Genomic DNA, 15917 nt, shown 5'->3' on the forward strand with positions numbered 1-15917 from the left:
AGTAAGAATGGATTAGAGGGCAAGCCCAAAACACATGGAAATGATCTGCCATAGCTGTACCACACTTTCTCCAACATTCATCAAGTCCCTGAGAGGCCTGTCGTTTAGATGATATTTTAGGGGTAATAAAAAATCGTATTGTACACTTCCAGCAGAATTCTCGCCATGATCTAGAGTTGGTGGTCCTAGCCTGACCCTTCCAAATATCACACCAGTCTTCCTCAGCTATCTCCAGGCCAGACTCCTTCTCCCATCTCTGCTTAATATAGAGAGTAGAGTGGTTTTTGGAACTTTGCAAACTTTTATAGATTCGTGATATGAGATGTTTGTTGTCTTTAGTTTTATATGCATCAATAAATATGCTGACTAGATTAGGGTTATTATCCTCTGCTTGTTTGATTTCTTTGTCAAAATAATCTCTTACCTGGAGATATCTGAAGAAATCATTTCTCTCCAGATTATATGCATGGGAGAGGTGAGAAAATGGTTTCAAGGCATTATCACAAGTTATTGTACAGTAAGCTGTTATGCCATTGTACGTCCACTGATGGAATCGTTTATCAAGACTAGCTGGCTTAAACTCTGGATCATATGCCACCCATTTCAGAATTTTTGCATGTTTCTCAAGACCAAACCTCTTGCAAGTCTTTCTCCAAACACCGAGGGTCACTTTGGTCCATTGATTAGCTTTTTCCAGATATAGATCCTGGAGCTGGGAGTAACCTATTATAGACTGTGCTGGGGTATCAAATTGTAATAATTCCAAATCTTTCCATTTGGCAACATAATCTGGATTGCACCAGCACACTAAAAATCTTATCTGGGCAGCTATAAAGTAGTCCTCAATGCATGGAAGAGAGAGCCCACCCTTATCTTTATTTAACTGTAGGGTCCTGTATCTAATCCGAGGTCTTTTACCATTCCACACAAACCTTGAAATTATCTTATTCCATTCTCTGAAGTCCTTAAGAGGAACTTCAACAGGAAGTGACTGGAACAAGTAAAGAAGTCGTGGAAGGACATTCATTTTTACTATTTCTATTCGGTTCGACAGATCTAGCGGCAGTATTGTCCATCTGTCTAAATCTGTTTTAATTGCCTTAGTGACAGGTTCATAATTACAATCGTATATTTTAGTAATATTTCTTGGGATCCAAACTCCTAAGTATTTAATGGCAGGGAAGTCCCATTTAAAATTAAAGTTGCTTTTTAAGTCTGTACTTGGTCCAAAGTTATAACAAAGTATTTGGGATTTGTGTGTGTTTAATTTATACCCGGAGTACGAGCTAAATATCTTCAGGAGTGACATTAATTTGGGTATGCTTTTCTCAGGATTTTTCAGAGTGAGCAAAATGTCATCCGCAAATAAACTTATCTTGTACTCAACCGCCTTAATTTCAATCCCATTAATCCCTGGATCTTCCCTTATTGCCTGAGCTAAGGGTTCAATAAAGAGTGCAAAGAGGGCGGGGCTAAGTGGACAGCCCTGGCGACACCCTCTTTCCAACTTAATGGATTGGGTTAAGTGACCATTAACTCTTATTCTAGCTGTGGGGTTTGAGTAAAGTGATCTAATACATTGTACTGATTTATCATTAAAGCCAAATCGTTCCAATACTTGATAAAGATAGCTCCATCCAACCGAGTCGAAGGCCTTTTCTGCATCTAAACTGATAAGTGTTGCACTAATGTTTTCTTTAATCACATAGTCTACAACGTGGAGTGTCCTCCTGATATTATCCTGTGTTTGTCTTTCACGGACAAACCCTGTTTGGTCTAGATCTATTAGTTCAGAGATAATATGTTCAACCCTTTTGGCTACAATAGATGCGAACAACTTATAGTCTGTGTTTAATATAGATATTGGCCTATATGAGCCACACTCTACCTTATCCTTGCCCTCCTTAGGTATTACTGTTATTACTGCCTCACTCCATGTTTGTGGCATCTGTCCCTCCTTAAGAGTGTAGTTAAAGCAATTGATTAGCATTGGCATTAGTTCAAGTTTAAATAATTTATACCATTCGCTGATGTACCCGTCAGACCCTGGTGTTTTGTTTGTCTTCATTCGGGAGATTATAAGCTCCTTTCCTACATGCACCTTAATCTGCAAATGCTCTGGCAACTTTCCATGTCGGCGTCATGAGGCATGAAAAGGCCCGGGTTGATTTTCCACGAAAGTCGCTTTGAAAACTTGCCAACTTTCTCTCGTGAACAGCAGCAGAGACATTACTGCATAAAGCTTTGAACGTTTTACCCAGCCTGCTGTATGTTTGGTAAACCACATCTTAAACTTAAATGTGTGTTTCTGATATATATGTCATGTCAGAAACATTGACAGTGCTATCAGTTCAGTAGTGTAGGAAAACTAGCAGAAGAATGCCGAAAGGTCACAACATGTGTAAAAGGCTCTGTCTGACCACAGGACGGCTGGACAGAGGGGTTCATGTAAGAAAAGGGCAGATAGACAAACAGACAAGCTTCACACACAGATTTTTAAGCGGGGGTGAGAGAATGTAACAACTGGACAGAACATCTGACAGACAAGACAGACGTGGGGAATACACTGGACAGAAGACAGAGACTGAGGTAGAGAGAGCACACAGGTACACACACCTTCTTTATCTGACCAGGGGTATTTCTGTGAGGGTTTATTCGAGGGTAGAGGATCCATCTCCAACACCTTGTACATTTGTCCGAATGCCATGAGTCTGAGGGAGTGCTGTTGATTGGAAGGAAAAGAAGAGAATGATGAGAAGATTAATTAAAACTGTACAGAGAATATGGACAAACAGAGGAAGGTACTTTGCTTTATTGTACTTTTAAATTGAATCTCCAGCAATTAAATATTCAATTGAAGTGCATCAGGATCTTACATTTGTTGATTGCATTTCTAGGCCCTTCGATGCCTTCTAAATGCCCACTTCTTCAAACCCTGAAACTTTCTGTTTCCAAATATCTCTTTGAAAAATTAAATCTTAGGCCTCAACTCTGGAAATTAATTTCCAACATTGTCCTGAAGCACTTCACTCGCGAGCTGACTCACTTAGAAATTAAAGTCAAAGAAGGGGCAAATACAATCTTTAACTCTGATTAACAGTGAGAGTGAATGCCCTGCAGTTTGCACTCCAACATAGATTTATGCAGACGTACAGAAATAATACCCGTTCTGAAGAACAGTTCCTCGAAAATCTTTGTTTCTGACCTTTTGTTTGTAAAGTTTTCATTACATTTTAAGTCACAAATCTCATCAAAGGAGCAGGATCTCTGAGCAGGGGACCAGATTTCGACTTCTGAAGTGTTCTGGTTTCTGGTTTTTTGTCTGACTGTAAAAACAGATTGTGCAGAGAGCCTAATCTGCTGAAATGCAGTCCACAATCATCTAAAGACAATCTAGTTTTGATTAATTTCAATACAACAGATGCATACCGCTGTATAGCCATATTTTGTTATCATGCAGCACAGACCTGGAACAATCTCCCAGATGATGTAAGACTAGCCCACACTGACCATCTTTAAGTCTAGATAAAAGCTCTACACAGCTTACTCTATTTCTAACTTATTTTTCAAACTAATTTATGACTATTCTTTTTAAATATTAACTTTTGCTTGTAATAAATTAAAATGAATTCAAAATCTTTGACCCCTGCTCATTCTTAATTGTAAATCTGTCTTCCATTACGTTTAATTACTCTGTAATGCATTGGCACAGTGTTTGAAATGTGATAAACAAACAGAGCTGCCATGATGTTGTCTCTCTTGTCAAACTCCATTCCAGCTTCTCAGGTTTCTAGTCAAAGTGTAAACAGTGGACACAGTAATAGAGGTCATAGCTGCACTGCAAAGACTCAAATATTCCTCAGTGTGCTTGTCTACTTTCTAGTTTTAATATCTCATTACACTTAATATAAGCAATACTGACATGACAAGTCCAGACCAGACATAAAGCCTACTTCAAATTATTACAAGCCACATATAAGAACTTAAGTGATTGCAGTGAGTAGATATGGCTGCCGATGAAGCAAGAATAATTTTTCCCTCAATAAGAACTGCATCTTCAAAAAAAGAATCTCATCTGGATAGTTTCAATTGCTGCTGTAATTGAGCTTTATGCAGTGTAGCTATGACTACTCAGATCACTTACAGCTGGCCATTGTTAGCTATTCTGGGATGAATTTGAAGTGAAGCTGCTCTCTTAATGCAGGACAAAAAAGGAGCTTGCAAAGTCTGGTTGAAAACTGTGAGAGCCAAGAGGTTAAGTACTCAGGCTGATGGAAAATGATACCTGTCTTCACAAACATTAGGAGACCATTTCCAAACATAAAAGCACATGTTTGAACTAAACTAATATATGCAGGTACATAATCTGGTGTATGAGGGTTAAAACTAGCCCACAGCTCTACATGGATGGATGTTTGAGCATATTTTGCAACACAGCTCCAGACTTGTACTCAAAGATTACCAGGGGAACCATGCGTTTTATTTCTCCCTCCTTAATATGAATAACATGAGGCCGACCAGTATTTAGGGGTGTTCGTTTATCATTCCTCATCTTCTGTGGTCGCTCAACAGCAACCCAAACAATCAGAGAGATAACCTGGATTGCACACGGGGGCTCCTCTGCTAATATAAACCCATTAGGGAGGTGGAGTGTCTCAGATATTCATGAGGCTCGGTGTAGCTCATTGACAGAACAGCTCCCTCTCTCCTATCTGCTCTTGTATCTGCTCCAATACAATTATCCCCATTGACATTCCAGCCTCGTTCAGGCTGCCTTCAAAGGAAATGGTCGGCAGGATTCACTAAGCCGTGAGGCTCAGAGGCTGCCCTGCTTAGTCAAGAGTGTGAGGGAGGACACGACGGCACGTACACACAAATGGCACACACACGTTTACTGTCCTCAGGTGTGTCAGTGATGGATTTATGGCTCACAGTGGCAATAGTTTCCCACACTGATCATTAAAATGCAGCGGCACACGGCTATGTTAGAAGAAACACATACACACATGCACTTGTGTGTGTGTGTGTGTGTGTGTGTGTGTGTGTGTGTGTGTGTGTGTGTGTGTGTGTGTGTGTGTGTGTGTGTGTGTGTGTGTGTGTGTGTGTGTGTGTGTGTGTGTGGTTGGCGTAGTGATGGGGTCTATCTATCTTGAAACAGGCGTGTTGTTACCGATTTCAACACACTGACAGCTCAGGGCTGCTACAGCTGGGTGATAACAACTGTGTCCTTAAGTTGACATGTGGGGTTGAGAGTGCGTGTGTTTGCATGTGTGTGCATGTGTGTGCATGTGTGTACCTGTGCGCTGTAAGTAATGGCCTCCGCCTGCTGGTTGGTCATGTTTGATAGTGTGTCTGTTGGCTCTTTCTCACATGGGTCATGTAAACCTGGACCACCTGGGGAGTGAGAGAAGATGACACACACACACACACGCAACAAACACAAAGTCAGTTGTTGTCGCTTTTGTGCTGACACTGCTGCTCAGCCGCATCTAATTAGGCCTCCCTGACATGGAATAAACACCCGCATTGAAAATGATGCTGCATCTCAAGAGGCTGTCCTTAACATATTCAAATTCGATGAAATTACTGACTATTAAGAATTGACAAGGGCAGGAACAGGAAAATGGTTGAACTTCTTACTAAATAATGTGTTATTATTTTACTGCTGTTAAGCGATACAAAACATTTATCTAAGTAATTACAGGCTATGTGATTAATTAGCTGTTATTTATTGTACATATTTTATAATGTAAGAAGCATTGTATTACAGGTAGACATACTTCATAATCCTATTTCTAGATGCCTCACTTACACATAATGACAGTATAGGTGAGGAGGTTTGTCCTTATTGACATAGCATTTCAAAATAGCAGTAGCAGTAGCACTGTGTGTACCTGTGTTTTACAATGAATGGGAAAGGTTACACCTCAATCAATACATGTAGAGAGCATGTCTGTTGACCTCCCTCATGACAGGTAAGGAATGAGAAGGTTATCACTTCATCGATGAGGGATGGTAGCTGTTCTTGCAGATGGAATAAAATGTTATAAATTAAAGCCGCTTACATTAAGCATGTGTTATAACCAACAAAGCTGCCATTGACCTAAGTAAGATCAGTGATGTGTGCCGTCAGAGGGCAATTCATCTGTGTTTAACTTTTTTTAAAAGTTATGTTTCTGTGATTAATTAAAATTAATCATTAATTTGACAACCTTAGATATTATATCTGTGAATGCTTTTAAATGCAGACTCAGGTGCCACCCTATTAGACTAAGATTTAATTGAATGTTATTTTATCTTAAGTTACTTTATTTATTTGCTTGTTCATTTATTTTAAATGAAAGCAGCTGTTATTCTTTAATAGTTCTATCATTACAGGAGTATTAAAATGTTCTATTCTATTTTAAATTTTTCATATTTTGCATTTTTATGTTCTTCTTTTGCTGTCTAAATTTGAATATTTTTATCCTACTTTATTTTTTTCCTCATCACAAAATCAACAAAGTGTTTCCCTTAGTTAGCCTTACAAATAAGTCAAATTAAACTTAGTTTTCAAATACTTTTACATTGATTATTATTTTCCGTGCTTCACAACTTTTCAGCTGCTCCTAATTAACATTCTGCCATGATGATGTCTTCCTTCAGACAGCTGTGCTCCACTGGGTCATTGTTAGAGACTCGACCTCCGATGTTTCTGCTCATCTGCCCAAATTCAGCCTGTTCCCTTGTGCCATTCACTGGCAATCCCATGAACTGTTTAAATATTCATGCGCTCATTCACCACCGCTCCATACCTGGTAGCAGTATGCCTGAGGCCAGACACTCCATGACTCGACGCAGGGCTTCTCCGGCTCCCAGAGGTCTGTTACAGGTGGCAATTGCCTTCTCGCAGATCAGCTCTAAAGGCTGTGAGCATGAGCGCGCGCGCACACACACACACACACACACACACACACACACACACACACACACACACACACACACACAAAAGGAGAGACAGCAATGAACATGCAAATTTCGAACAAAATTCTGGCTAACAAGAATGCCAGAATGTACGCCAGTCAGATTTTAATGAGGCTCTACATTCTGTTGTACATCAGCTTCCTTAGCATAGACATAATATGCAAAACACAGTTCATTTATGCATGACATTTGAGCACCATTCTTCAAATTCCACCATAAAAATGAACCTCTCATTACAGCAGGGATATGGAGGGTATTTTGTAACGATACACAAATGCACATTACAGTATAAAATGTGTTCAAGCTCAAGGGGGCGGAACACTTTCTCATTATTTCATAAGATCTATTACAGCAAAAGACTCACCCATCCCTTGAGAGGTTCCCATACCGGGTGTCTATTGCACATGTCTCTAAGTATCCTGAGAACGATAACGCAGGACTTGAGCCCATTCACTCGAGCCTGAGAGATGTAGAGGGATGGAGAAGGAAGAAATGGATGGATGCAACATGGGAGATTAGAAAGAAAGAGGGAGGAAGGGAACAAATTGAGCACAGGTGGAGTGGTTTTGTGCAAACACATGCAGACAAAAAGTTGCATTACACCACAAAGCCACAAAATGAGGTGATTGTACTTGACTAATTCTCTTTATGAGCTCCCCACATAATGAATATCATCAGTAAACATTTCTAATTGAGTTTACAAAACAAGCTTTACTAAATTGTTTGCTAAACTTTTCTGTCTCTAGAAAATGTCTACAGTCTGAACTTCTTTTTTTTAAAGTCTGAAGTTGTATTTCTGTCAGTAAGGTAGATGAGTGGGGAGATAGATGGGGAAGGGTATGGGGGGGGGGAATCAAAGGGAAGCAGTGACATACTGTACAGAGCAGGCAGGTTCACATAATAGCAAAAAATAAAACAAGTATAAACCATTGCTTTTGTAGCCTCACGATACTTCTTGAGTCCTGTTCTTCTAGTAAAGGTAATGTTGATGCAACATTCAGATATAAAAATGTACGTTCTCCCTCAATTTGAAAGATTGAAATAATCTACAATATAAAAATGTGTTAAAGTTCCAGATGGTGAGACACTTTCTTTTCACTTAAATAAAGGACTCACTTCTTTCACTTCAATCTACATAAAATGTTGAGACTAATGTTAAGTATTTGGCAACATTTTCATATGACTAATAAAAAGATTTCAAAAATGTGTACTGGGGATTAAAGAGCACACACGTGTGTACATCAGCCAAATATTCCTTAATTCTGAGGTCATGTGGGATCATTTTAGCACTAAATTAAAATGTGTGTTCTATTTTTATCTCTACTCCTGGTCAGTGTAAACTGAGTGGGCATACTAAGCACCGCGGTGAGTGTTTCCCCTAAGGATGAAAATCGTCAGGCTACAATAAGCATCAGGCAGGAAGACAGGAAGTGAGTGGGTGCCGACCTGGAACCACTTGGCGTGTCGCAGCGCTGCCAGGGCCAACAGACATCTGTGTCTATCCAGCACCTCCCCCTCTTCCTCCTCCTCCTCCTCCTCAGCCTCCACTCTGTGCGCAGCAGCACCCAACACTGCCACAAAACAATAACAACCCAATGTAGAGAAGGTGAAACACACACACGTCAGGACTGAGTGTGTGTGTTTGATTTTGTTTTCTTTTTTTTGTGCGTGTGAATGTACGCAGACACACACTTGTAACTGTGAGTGAATGCACACATACACACACATGCATGGATATTTCGGTTACATACAAGGTGCTTTTCATGCCAAAAAGTTGCTCCTCTCCTGTGATGATTGCTCATTACAACATCCTCAGTCTTAAACGGTGTCATTTTCAACACTGTGATCAAACTAACATGTGTTAAATGCATCACATGTTGGCAACCGTAGCATTTAGTAATACCCAGGATGCCTTGTTCCAGGTATACACACGTGTTGAAAATAGGACACTCTTCAACAGTGATTAAGGAGGTTACATCCATCCAGTCACTGACTACACAGTGAGAGGGAAAGTACTCAAGTTAACAACAGAAGAAGCAACTTTATGGGATGGAAAGCCCCCCCACAAACATACACAAAACAAATACTTAAGGAGTGTTTGATTTAATGTGTGGGCGTAGTCCGGACGCACACATTTCTCTGTGCCCAGCAAGGTAAATCAATCTCTCCTTCATGTATTTGAAGAGGATTCTATATATTTTGATCCAGTCTGCACCAGGCAGGAGTCAAAATAGGCGTTGATTTGTCTTCTTGATTTACTTAAGGTGCACTTGATTTCACAGACTCGTTGAGAGAGGGTGAAGAGAAAGCAATTCCTGCCTGGGGCGAACACAGAATCAAGCGCTCCTAAAGTAGAACTAAAAAAGAAAAGAAAAAAGGAATCTAAGAGAGTTTGACCCATTCTCGGACAAACACAACACAAGAGGGATCAAGGCAGGGTTTAGTCAGAGCATCGTGGTTGGTAAAAGAGGAGCATTCTGAAGCTTTCCCAAGTGAGCGTTTGATTCATGCCGCCCTAAACCAGGCTGGTGGGGTTACTTTACTCTTTCTCATTCTTGTCTATGGTATGGAGGGCAAGCTGAATCAAACGGCTGTATGTGAATGAGTGTAGCTACATGAGGTTTCTAAAGAGGGTTCACTGTGTGAGTGTGACATGAAACACACTTAGGAGCCCCTTAAGTTTCTGTGAAAACACGACTAGGTAAATATTTTACTAATCACTCTCCTATTAATAAAAAATCCTGCCCTCAAGAGGTATTCAGCTGAAATGTCAAATGTGTTTTAGGGTAGCAGCACAAGAGCATCTACCACACATTATCATCTGGCCGCTCTTCCTCTGACGAACGCCTGCAGTGGTGTGTATTCCTGATTCAGTGTGATGTTTGGTGTATCTAAAGGTCCGTCAGAGTGATCCCAGCTGCATGTGGCACCACTCTGCTGCTGGCAGATCATTATAGTCTCTCCTCTTTCACTTGTCCTCCCACTGTTGTCTCAAACGCTCTGCTGGCCGCTCCCTCCCTCAGCACTCTTTTTAATCATGATCTCCTTCTGTGTCACTGATGCCGTCTTCTTCATCAGTCTGAAATTAAAAGCTATCCTGTTTTTCTAATTTCCTGTCACAGCATCCTCTCCTCCTGTGTGACCACACAGGGCAGCGAGGTGCATCGAAGCAAAGAGAGTCTAAATTTAATATATTCAATTAAATAGACAGAGTTAACTACAACAAATGTGTTTGTAACATATTTATCTATCAAAAGATTTGGGTGCCTTTAAGGGTGCTATATCATACACTGCTAATAAAGTTCTGAGCTGGCAAGGGCATATAATCATATTGACAAGGCGGTATTTTCTTGATATCACACTCAGGACAGGTAGCTCAAATGCTCCAATAATGTTGCACTGTTGTGTTAAAAGATATCCTTAAAGGGTAGGAAATCTGACAAACTTTGTTTTTTTACTGACTAATCAGCAGTTGAAAAATCAACAAATCAAGACAGTAGACAGTGGCATATAGAGGTAGATTTGATAAAATATTAAGGTATTTAAAGCTCCTGAGAGGAACTTCTTGTGTGTGATGATTCTGGCGCCCTCTGTGGACAAATGAGTAAAATGTATAAATAAAACAAATATATATAAACAATCTACATTTTATACCTTATCTTTTTGCTTTTTGGAGTCATATAGATATCGGTATTCATTTTAGCCTGTTTCATAATAAGCTAAAAGCTTCCAAGAGCTTTAATAGCTGCCACAGACAACGGCTAATGTCATCAATTAACGACTGCCTTGCTAGCATAACCATTGGCTAACACTTCTGTTAGCAAGGATTTTTGTATCTTCATCAGTCATAGTCTGGAGCACCATCAAACTCCCAAATAGTAAAATTTAGCCTTTTATGTTCAAGAAGTAGTATCAGCATGCTAGCTAAGGGCTGAATGTTTACATTAGCTGTTGTCTGACCATCACTAACAGCTTAATAAACAGGATTGTTTAACCGAAAATGTGGAACTCCCTCATTTGATTATTAGTGTTAAGTGTCTATTGGTGAGATAATATAAATGACTTTAAGCTAACACTTCTGTCCGCCAGGTCTTTTTAACATTTGAATTATATTGCAAAGCACTATCAAACCCTGTAATGGTTGAATTCAGCCTTTATCCAGCCGTGGTAGTGTAAGATGGCTAGCAAGAGGCTAAATGCTTACATCAGCTGTTTTCAAATCATATTTATTGGCCCTATAGGTTAAATAATATGTTTGTTTGTTTTTTTACTTTGGCAGGCTTACTTGTCAGATTATTAACATTGACAGTCCTTTATGGAGATGATATTTTTACTCAGCTTTGTTTCTACTACAATCAACACAAATAAATACAGCTCTATACATCCTAACTGCATTTTAGTGTCCCATCCTGAGCATTCTATCAAAGGAAAATGGCCGCCGTGTGGATGTTGTCAGTTTAGGAGAGCTAGAGGAGGTGCTGACAGAGGCTGACACCACTGCTATTTGTGCCAGTTGATAATGTATAAAACTGCCAGACCCTGCCTTATAAGATGTGACCCTATTAGACAGATAGACAGACATGGCCCACATCCCTCAACCTCCGTGGCTGCCAGATAAAATCAGAGCAATTAGACACCCAAAATGGCAGGTATCTTTATCCTTAGGGGAAAAAATACGACTGTGCTCTTCTTGGTGCGCGGCAGAAAAATACGAGCGATCTGGCCTGATGTACGGCTAACCTTCATGCTATCTCTCATCCCTCTCTGAGACCTGAGTGCCTGGTTGGACGGGAGCCACAGGATGGATGGGCAGCTCGCTACAGCTTGGTTATTGATTTCTCTGCCCTGCTGGCCTTGCTCTCCCATCCCGCCTCCCACAACCAATTATAACCAGTTCCTGCTACCAATGAAAACTGGGGGATGGGAAGCGAAGATTGTTATTAACTACGGTTGAGTTTGAGGATCTTTCGTGTTTCAGCGCTGATTTTTGTCTTTGTCAGCATCGATTAATGGTATTAAACCTCTCGTTGAAGGGGATCTGAGTTTTAAAACATGTACAAATAAAACATTACATTGAATTGTGTGTGTGTTTGTAGTCTGATAAAAAAGGAAAACTTGTGTGCTTTCCCATCATGGTGTTCATACCTTGCCCAGTCTTCTTCTCCTGCTCCTCCTCTTCATCCTCCACCTCCTCTTCTTCCTCTTCTTCTGCTGCTACCTCCCCATTCTCTAACTGCTCCTCCTCCTCCTGCTCCTCCTGCCCCTCCTCCCCCTCCTCCTGCTCCTCCTCCTCCTCCTCCTCCTCCACCTCTTCATCTTCGTCCTCCTCTCCGTCTTCCCTCATGGCCGGCGAGGTGAGGGTAATTTTCAGTGTGAGTTTGGGTTCCGCTGTAGTTCTTACCAAGATGGCTGCCTCGGGCAAGGAGCTCGTGACCTCGTATTTCTCTTCTGTCAGCTTCTGTCATGTGTCAAACAGACATAACTGGGTGGTCAGAGGCTGAGGTCACAACATGACACTGAGGCAAAATATATCAGAAGCTGCAACTGCAACAAAATCCCCAGGTATGACAGGAGGAATATTGGTAAGTATTGTAGGAAACATTTGAAAACTCACTCTCACAGATGTGCTTTCTCTATTGCGTCTATTTTGAGCTGCATGGGTGTTACTAATATTCTAAGCTAACGCAGAATTTTTAATCTTCAAATTCATCTTTAACCTGCATGGGCCAACACATTCAAATAATATTCCATGGACAACACAACAGCTCCCCAAAAGTGAAGCTAAAACACTTAAAATACAAGTTGATACATTTTCTGTAAACATGCTTTTTTCAGGGTAGTTAGTTCTTATCAAGAGTGCAAGAGTTCATATTTTTTGAGCAATTCATTTTGAATAAGTTATTTGATATTAAAATGAGGGGATGTGACATCGTGATCGGCAGCTCTGTCGACAAATGTAGCTCCTGCAACGCTCTTCACCTGATTAGCAATGAAGAGAAGGAATGTCGAGAGAAAACATAAAGAACGCTAACACAAGATGAACTGAACTGACTGTAACCATGAGTCTCTCTTTAAAAGTAGCACAAGATCAATTAAGAATGCAAATGGACAAATTTTACCAAATTTGGAACAACGGGATTATATTTGTAACCCCCAAAAGAGCAGATTTTATTTGATCTCACTGGTAATATTGTTTTGTAATTTAACTATTTAATTTCTGACTGGTTATTGGCAATTTTTTTGGTGACAGGTGACCACCCTGGTTCTTGTTCATAGTTCCATGTACACTGTTCTATCTTTAATTAAGCTGTAGCAGAGTTCATTTTAAATTAATAAGTGAGCCTCCTCTTGCAGAGTTTATCCCGAGCAAAGTGTCATGTCTGTCCATAAGAGGTCCTTGTGTATTCACTATTATTGTTTCTTTTTCACAATTGCTGGGAAATTTAAGTTATCAGAGAAGTGTGGACACCATAATGGATGAACAAAGTCTGATCCATGGTCTATGACCTTACCTTCTTTAGACTCTTATTCCAGGATGGCTGATGTTGTATTTTTCTAGACTCAATACAAACAAAACTGGAAGGACTTTTGTTTTTACTTTTACTAATGTTGCCATGCTGTTGTATCTACCTGTCCGTTCCAAATAAAGATAGCACAAGAATCTGTTCTTCTGTGGGCTGTATTGACCTGGAAGTCTTTGCCATTTCATTGGCAATTTGAATGTGTGTTTTGGTCAGCAGAAGTGGTGTGACACCAGTCCTGTAGTTCCACCAGCTAGATTGCTTCTGCTCATGCATTGGCTCAAAAAATATGCTGATTTTGGCTTCACTTTTTTTGTACAATCAGAGGAGATGGTGGTGCGTCATCCATATTAATCTACTAATCTTATGGATTTCAATGGACAAAAACACAGACCTGTTGTTAAAAGTCCCAGTTATATCAATACTGTGACATCCATATTGATTGACAAGAGTTAAGGGAATTATTTTTCATAGAGGAGTAAATAAAAATCCTCTCAATGACAAAACAGACAAGTTAGTCTGGATCCTTGAGTGGACTTGAATTTTGAAGTCACATTGAAGTTTCAAACACATAGTTGTGTGTAATAACACAGTATCAACTCAGACAGCACTACACTAGAAAAAAAGTATTTAAAAAAATTTGGAAAGCTGTGAAAAAAAGGCTATAAGAAAGTTGGATGATGCAATGATGTGAAGTAAGAACTCTGGTATAAGCTGTAGTCCTTTATTAAAAGGAGTTCTCTGTTCGTGTGTCTGTTGTTTCTCAGTGTCATATATCCATGTGTGAAACTGCCCATCTGTATGTGCGCTGTGCTTCTTCATTCAGCCCTCATTCTGAAAGAATCAATTACTGCTGACCTCTGCAGTCAGGACTAATGATTACTGATGATAATGAATTCATGTCAGCACACAGAGCAGCCACATTCGTTACTCCATACACATATACATCTAAGCACTTGTGTGCTTACTAACAAAAATAAATGGGGTTACAAGTGCCACGACAGACATGCTACAACAGCAAAAAAGGTTCTGCAACAACAGCCTGCAGCATCGCCCACTGAGACATTTAAATAAGTGCACACATTAACACAACAGGCAATCACAGGTAGACAGACTCTTAAAGCCTATAAAGTCATTGACAGCAATAAATAGAAAATAAACAGAGGAGGTGAGTTAAAACAGCATAAGTCCAGAGGTGGATGGTAAAGGAAGCGTTTATGGGATGTTTTGCAAGTACATTTACAGTATGCGTGTTGTACTTGTTTTATCTAGCATATGCTTCTCTACTTCTGTTTGCAAGTGGCTACTACGTTTGCCAATAAGTGTGCACATGGATAATTTATGTAGTAATAAACTTCTCATATAGTCACACCATAAAGAGTCAGCAAAGTTGAGGCTTTGGTTGAAGCTGGTTTAAGTAAGGACAGGATAAGGTAGTTAAGTTTGTAAGGCATCCACAGTCAGTTTGAGCATGATTATAATGAAATGACTATAACGTCCACTAACTAATGCAAAGTCCTGCTAAGTGACAAATACATGTGTAGGTGTGTTTGTGTGCATGTGGCTGACACAGCTTAAATGTGCAGCGAGTTGCACAGGGCCCATCTACATCCCATTTGGCTCCGATGAGAAAATCTGAATCTCTGGTCACTGGGCCGAGACATGAGATTACCTCCCTGCCCACACACACACTTGCACACATACACACACTTTTTCCTCCCCTGTCGTTCTCCCTCTCACACCACTTAACAGCCAAAAAGAACGAGCAGAGAGAAGGCAAAGGAGCAGAATTTATTCATTGAATAATTTCAGCTCTAGCAGGTCAGGATGGGGACTTTTTGTCACGTTAGCGGGGTTATGTTAAATATTTTCCCACCCCTTCTAACAGATTTTTAGTCAAAGCCAAAGTTCTGCTAGCTGCCACAGTGCATATCAAACTTTTCGTTACAGGGATTAACTGGGAAAACTCTGGATTATCTAACAACACCAGCAAACAACTCAGAAATTAATATTAAAATATGTTTAGAAAATGAAATGTGTGCGCATTTGTGCCAGCATCACATCCTCTTACCGTAGGTATCAGTGTATTTTGAGTTTGGTATGTGTGTTAATATCAAGAGCTTAATTTCTGATTCAGTGACTTGTTAATGAGGAAACACGACACTGAGGAAGTGATGAGACTATTTATCACACATGATGAAATCACCTCTCAACTTCTCACTTGATATCGCTGTCTGTTGCCTACTTTTTGCCAACACTCACCGCACTTCTCTGCACACCTACACACAACTTTAACACACACTCATAGCAGGGAGAGTTTGCAGAGTCAAGCAGGAACACTCAGAAAATGTGCAATCTTTTCCAAAAGGCTTCATTTTGACACTGGAGGAGATCTAGCAATGAAGGTATGAAATTTTGTGATTACATTTTGTC

General features: G+C 40.1%; 1 protein-coding gene across 6 annotated transcripts in view; it reads right to left on the reverse strand.

Annotated features, from left to right (window-relative positions):
- Window positions 1-15917, reverse strand: part of strbp (spermatid perinuclear RNA binding protein) — a 111483-nt gene that overhangs the window by 13582 nt on the left and 81984 nt on the right. For all 6 annotated transcript variants that reach the window (XM_034709576.1, XM_034709577.1, XM_034709578.1 and 3 more), the window contains 6 exons: window positions 12109-12421; window positions 8410-8534; window positions 7328-7423; window positions 6795-6906; window positions 5297-5394; window positions 2617-2722 (listed from right to left, as the gene is read on the reverse strand). In XM_034709576.1, the coding sequence (XP_034565467.1) occupies window positions 2617-2722; window positions 5297-5394; window positions 6795-6906; window positions 7328-7423; window positions 8410-8534; window positions 12109-12421 (850 nt within the window). The remainder of the gene's footprint in view (window positions 1-2616; window positions 2723-5296; window positions 5395-6794; window positions 6907-7327; window positions 7424-8409; window positions 8535-12108; window positions 12422-15917) is intronic.

The sequence above is a fragment of the Notolabrus celidotus genome, chromosome 19 (assembly GCF_009762535.1).
Source record: "Notolabrus celidotus isolate fNotCel1 chromosome 19, fNotCel1.pri, whole genome shotgun sequence".
Classification (NCBI taxonomy): Eukaryota; Metazoa; Chordata; class Actinopteri; order Labriformes; family Labridae; genus Notolabrus; species Notolabrus celidotus.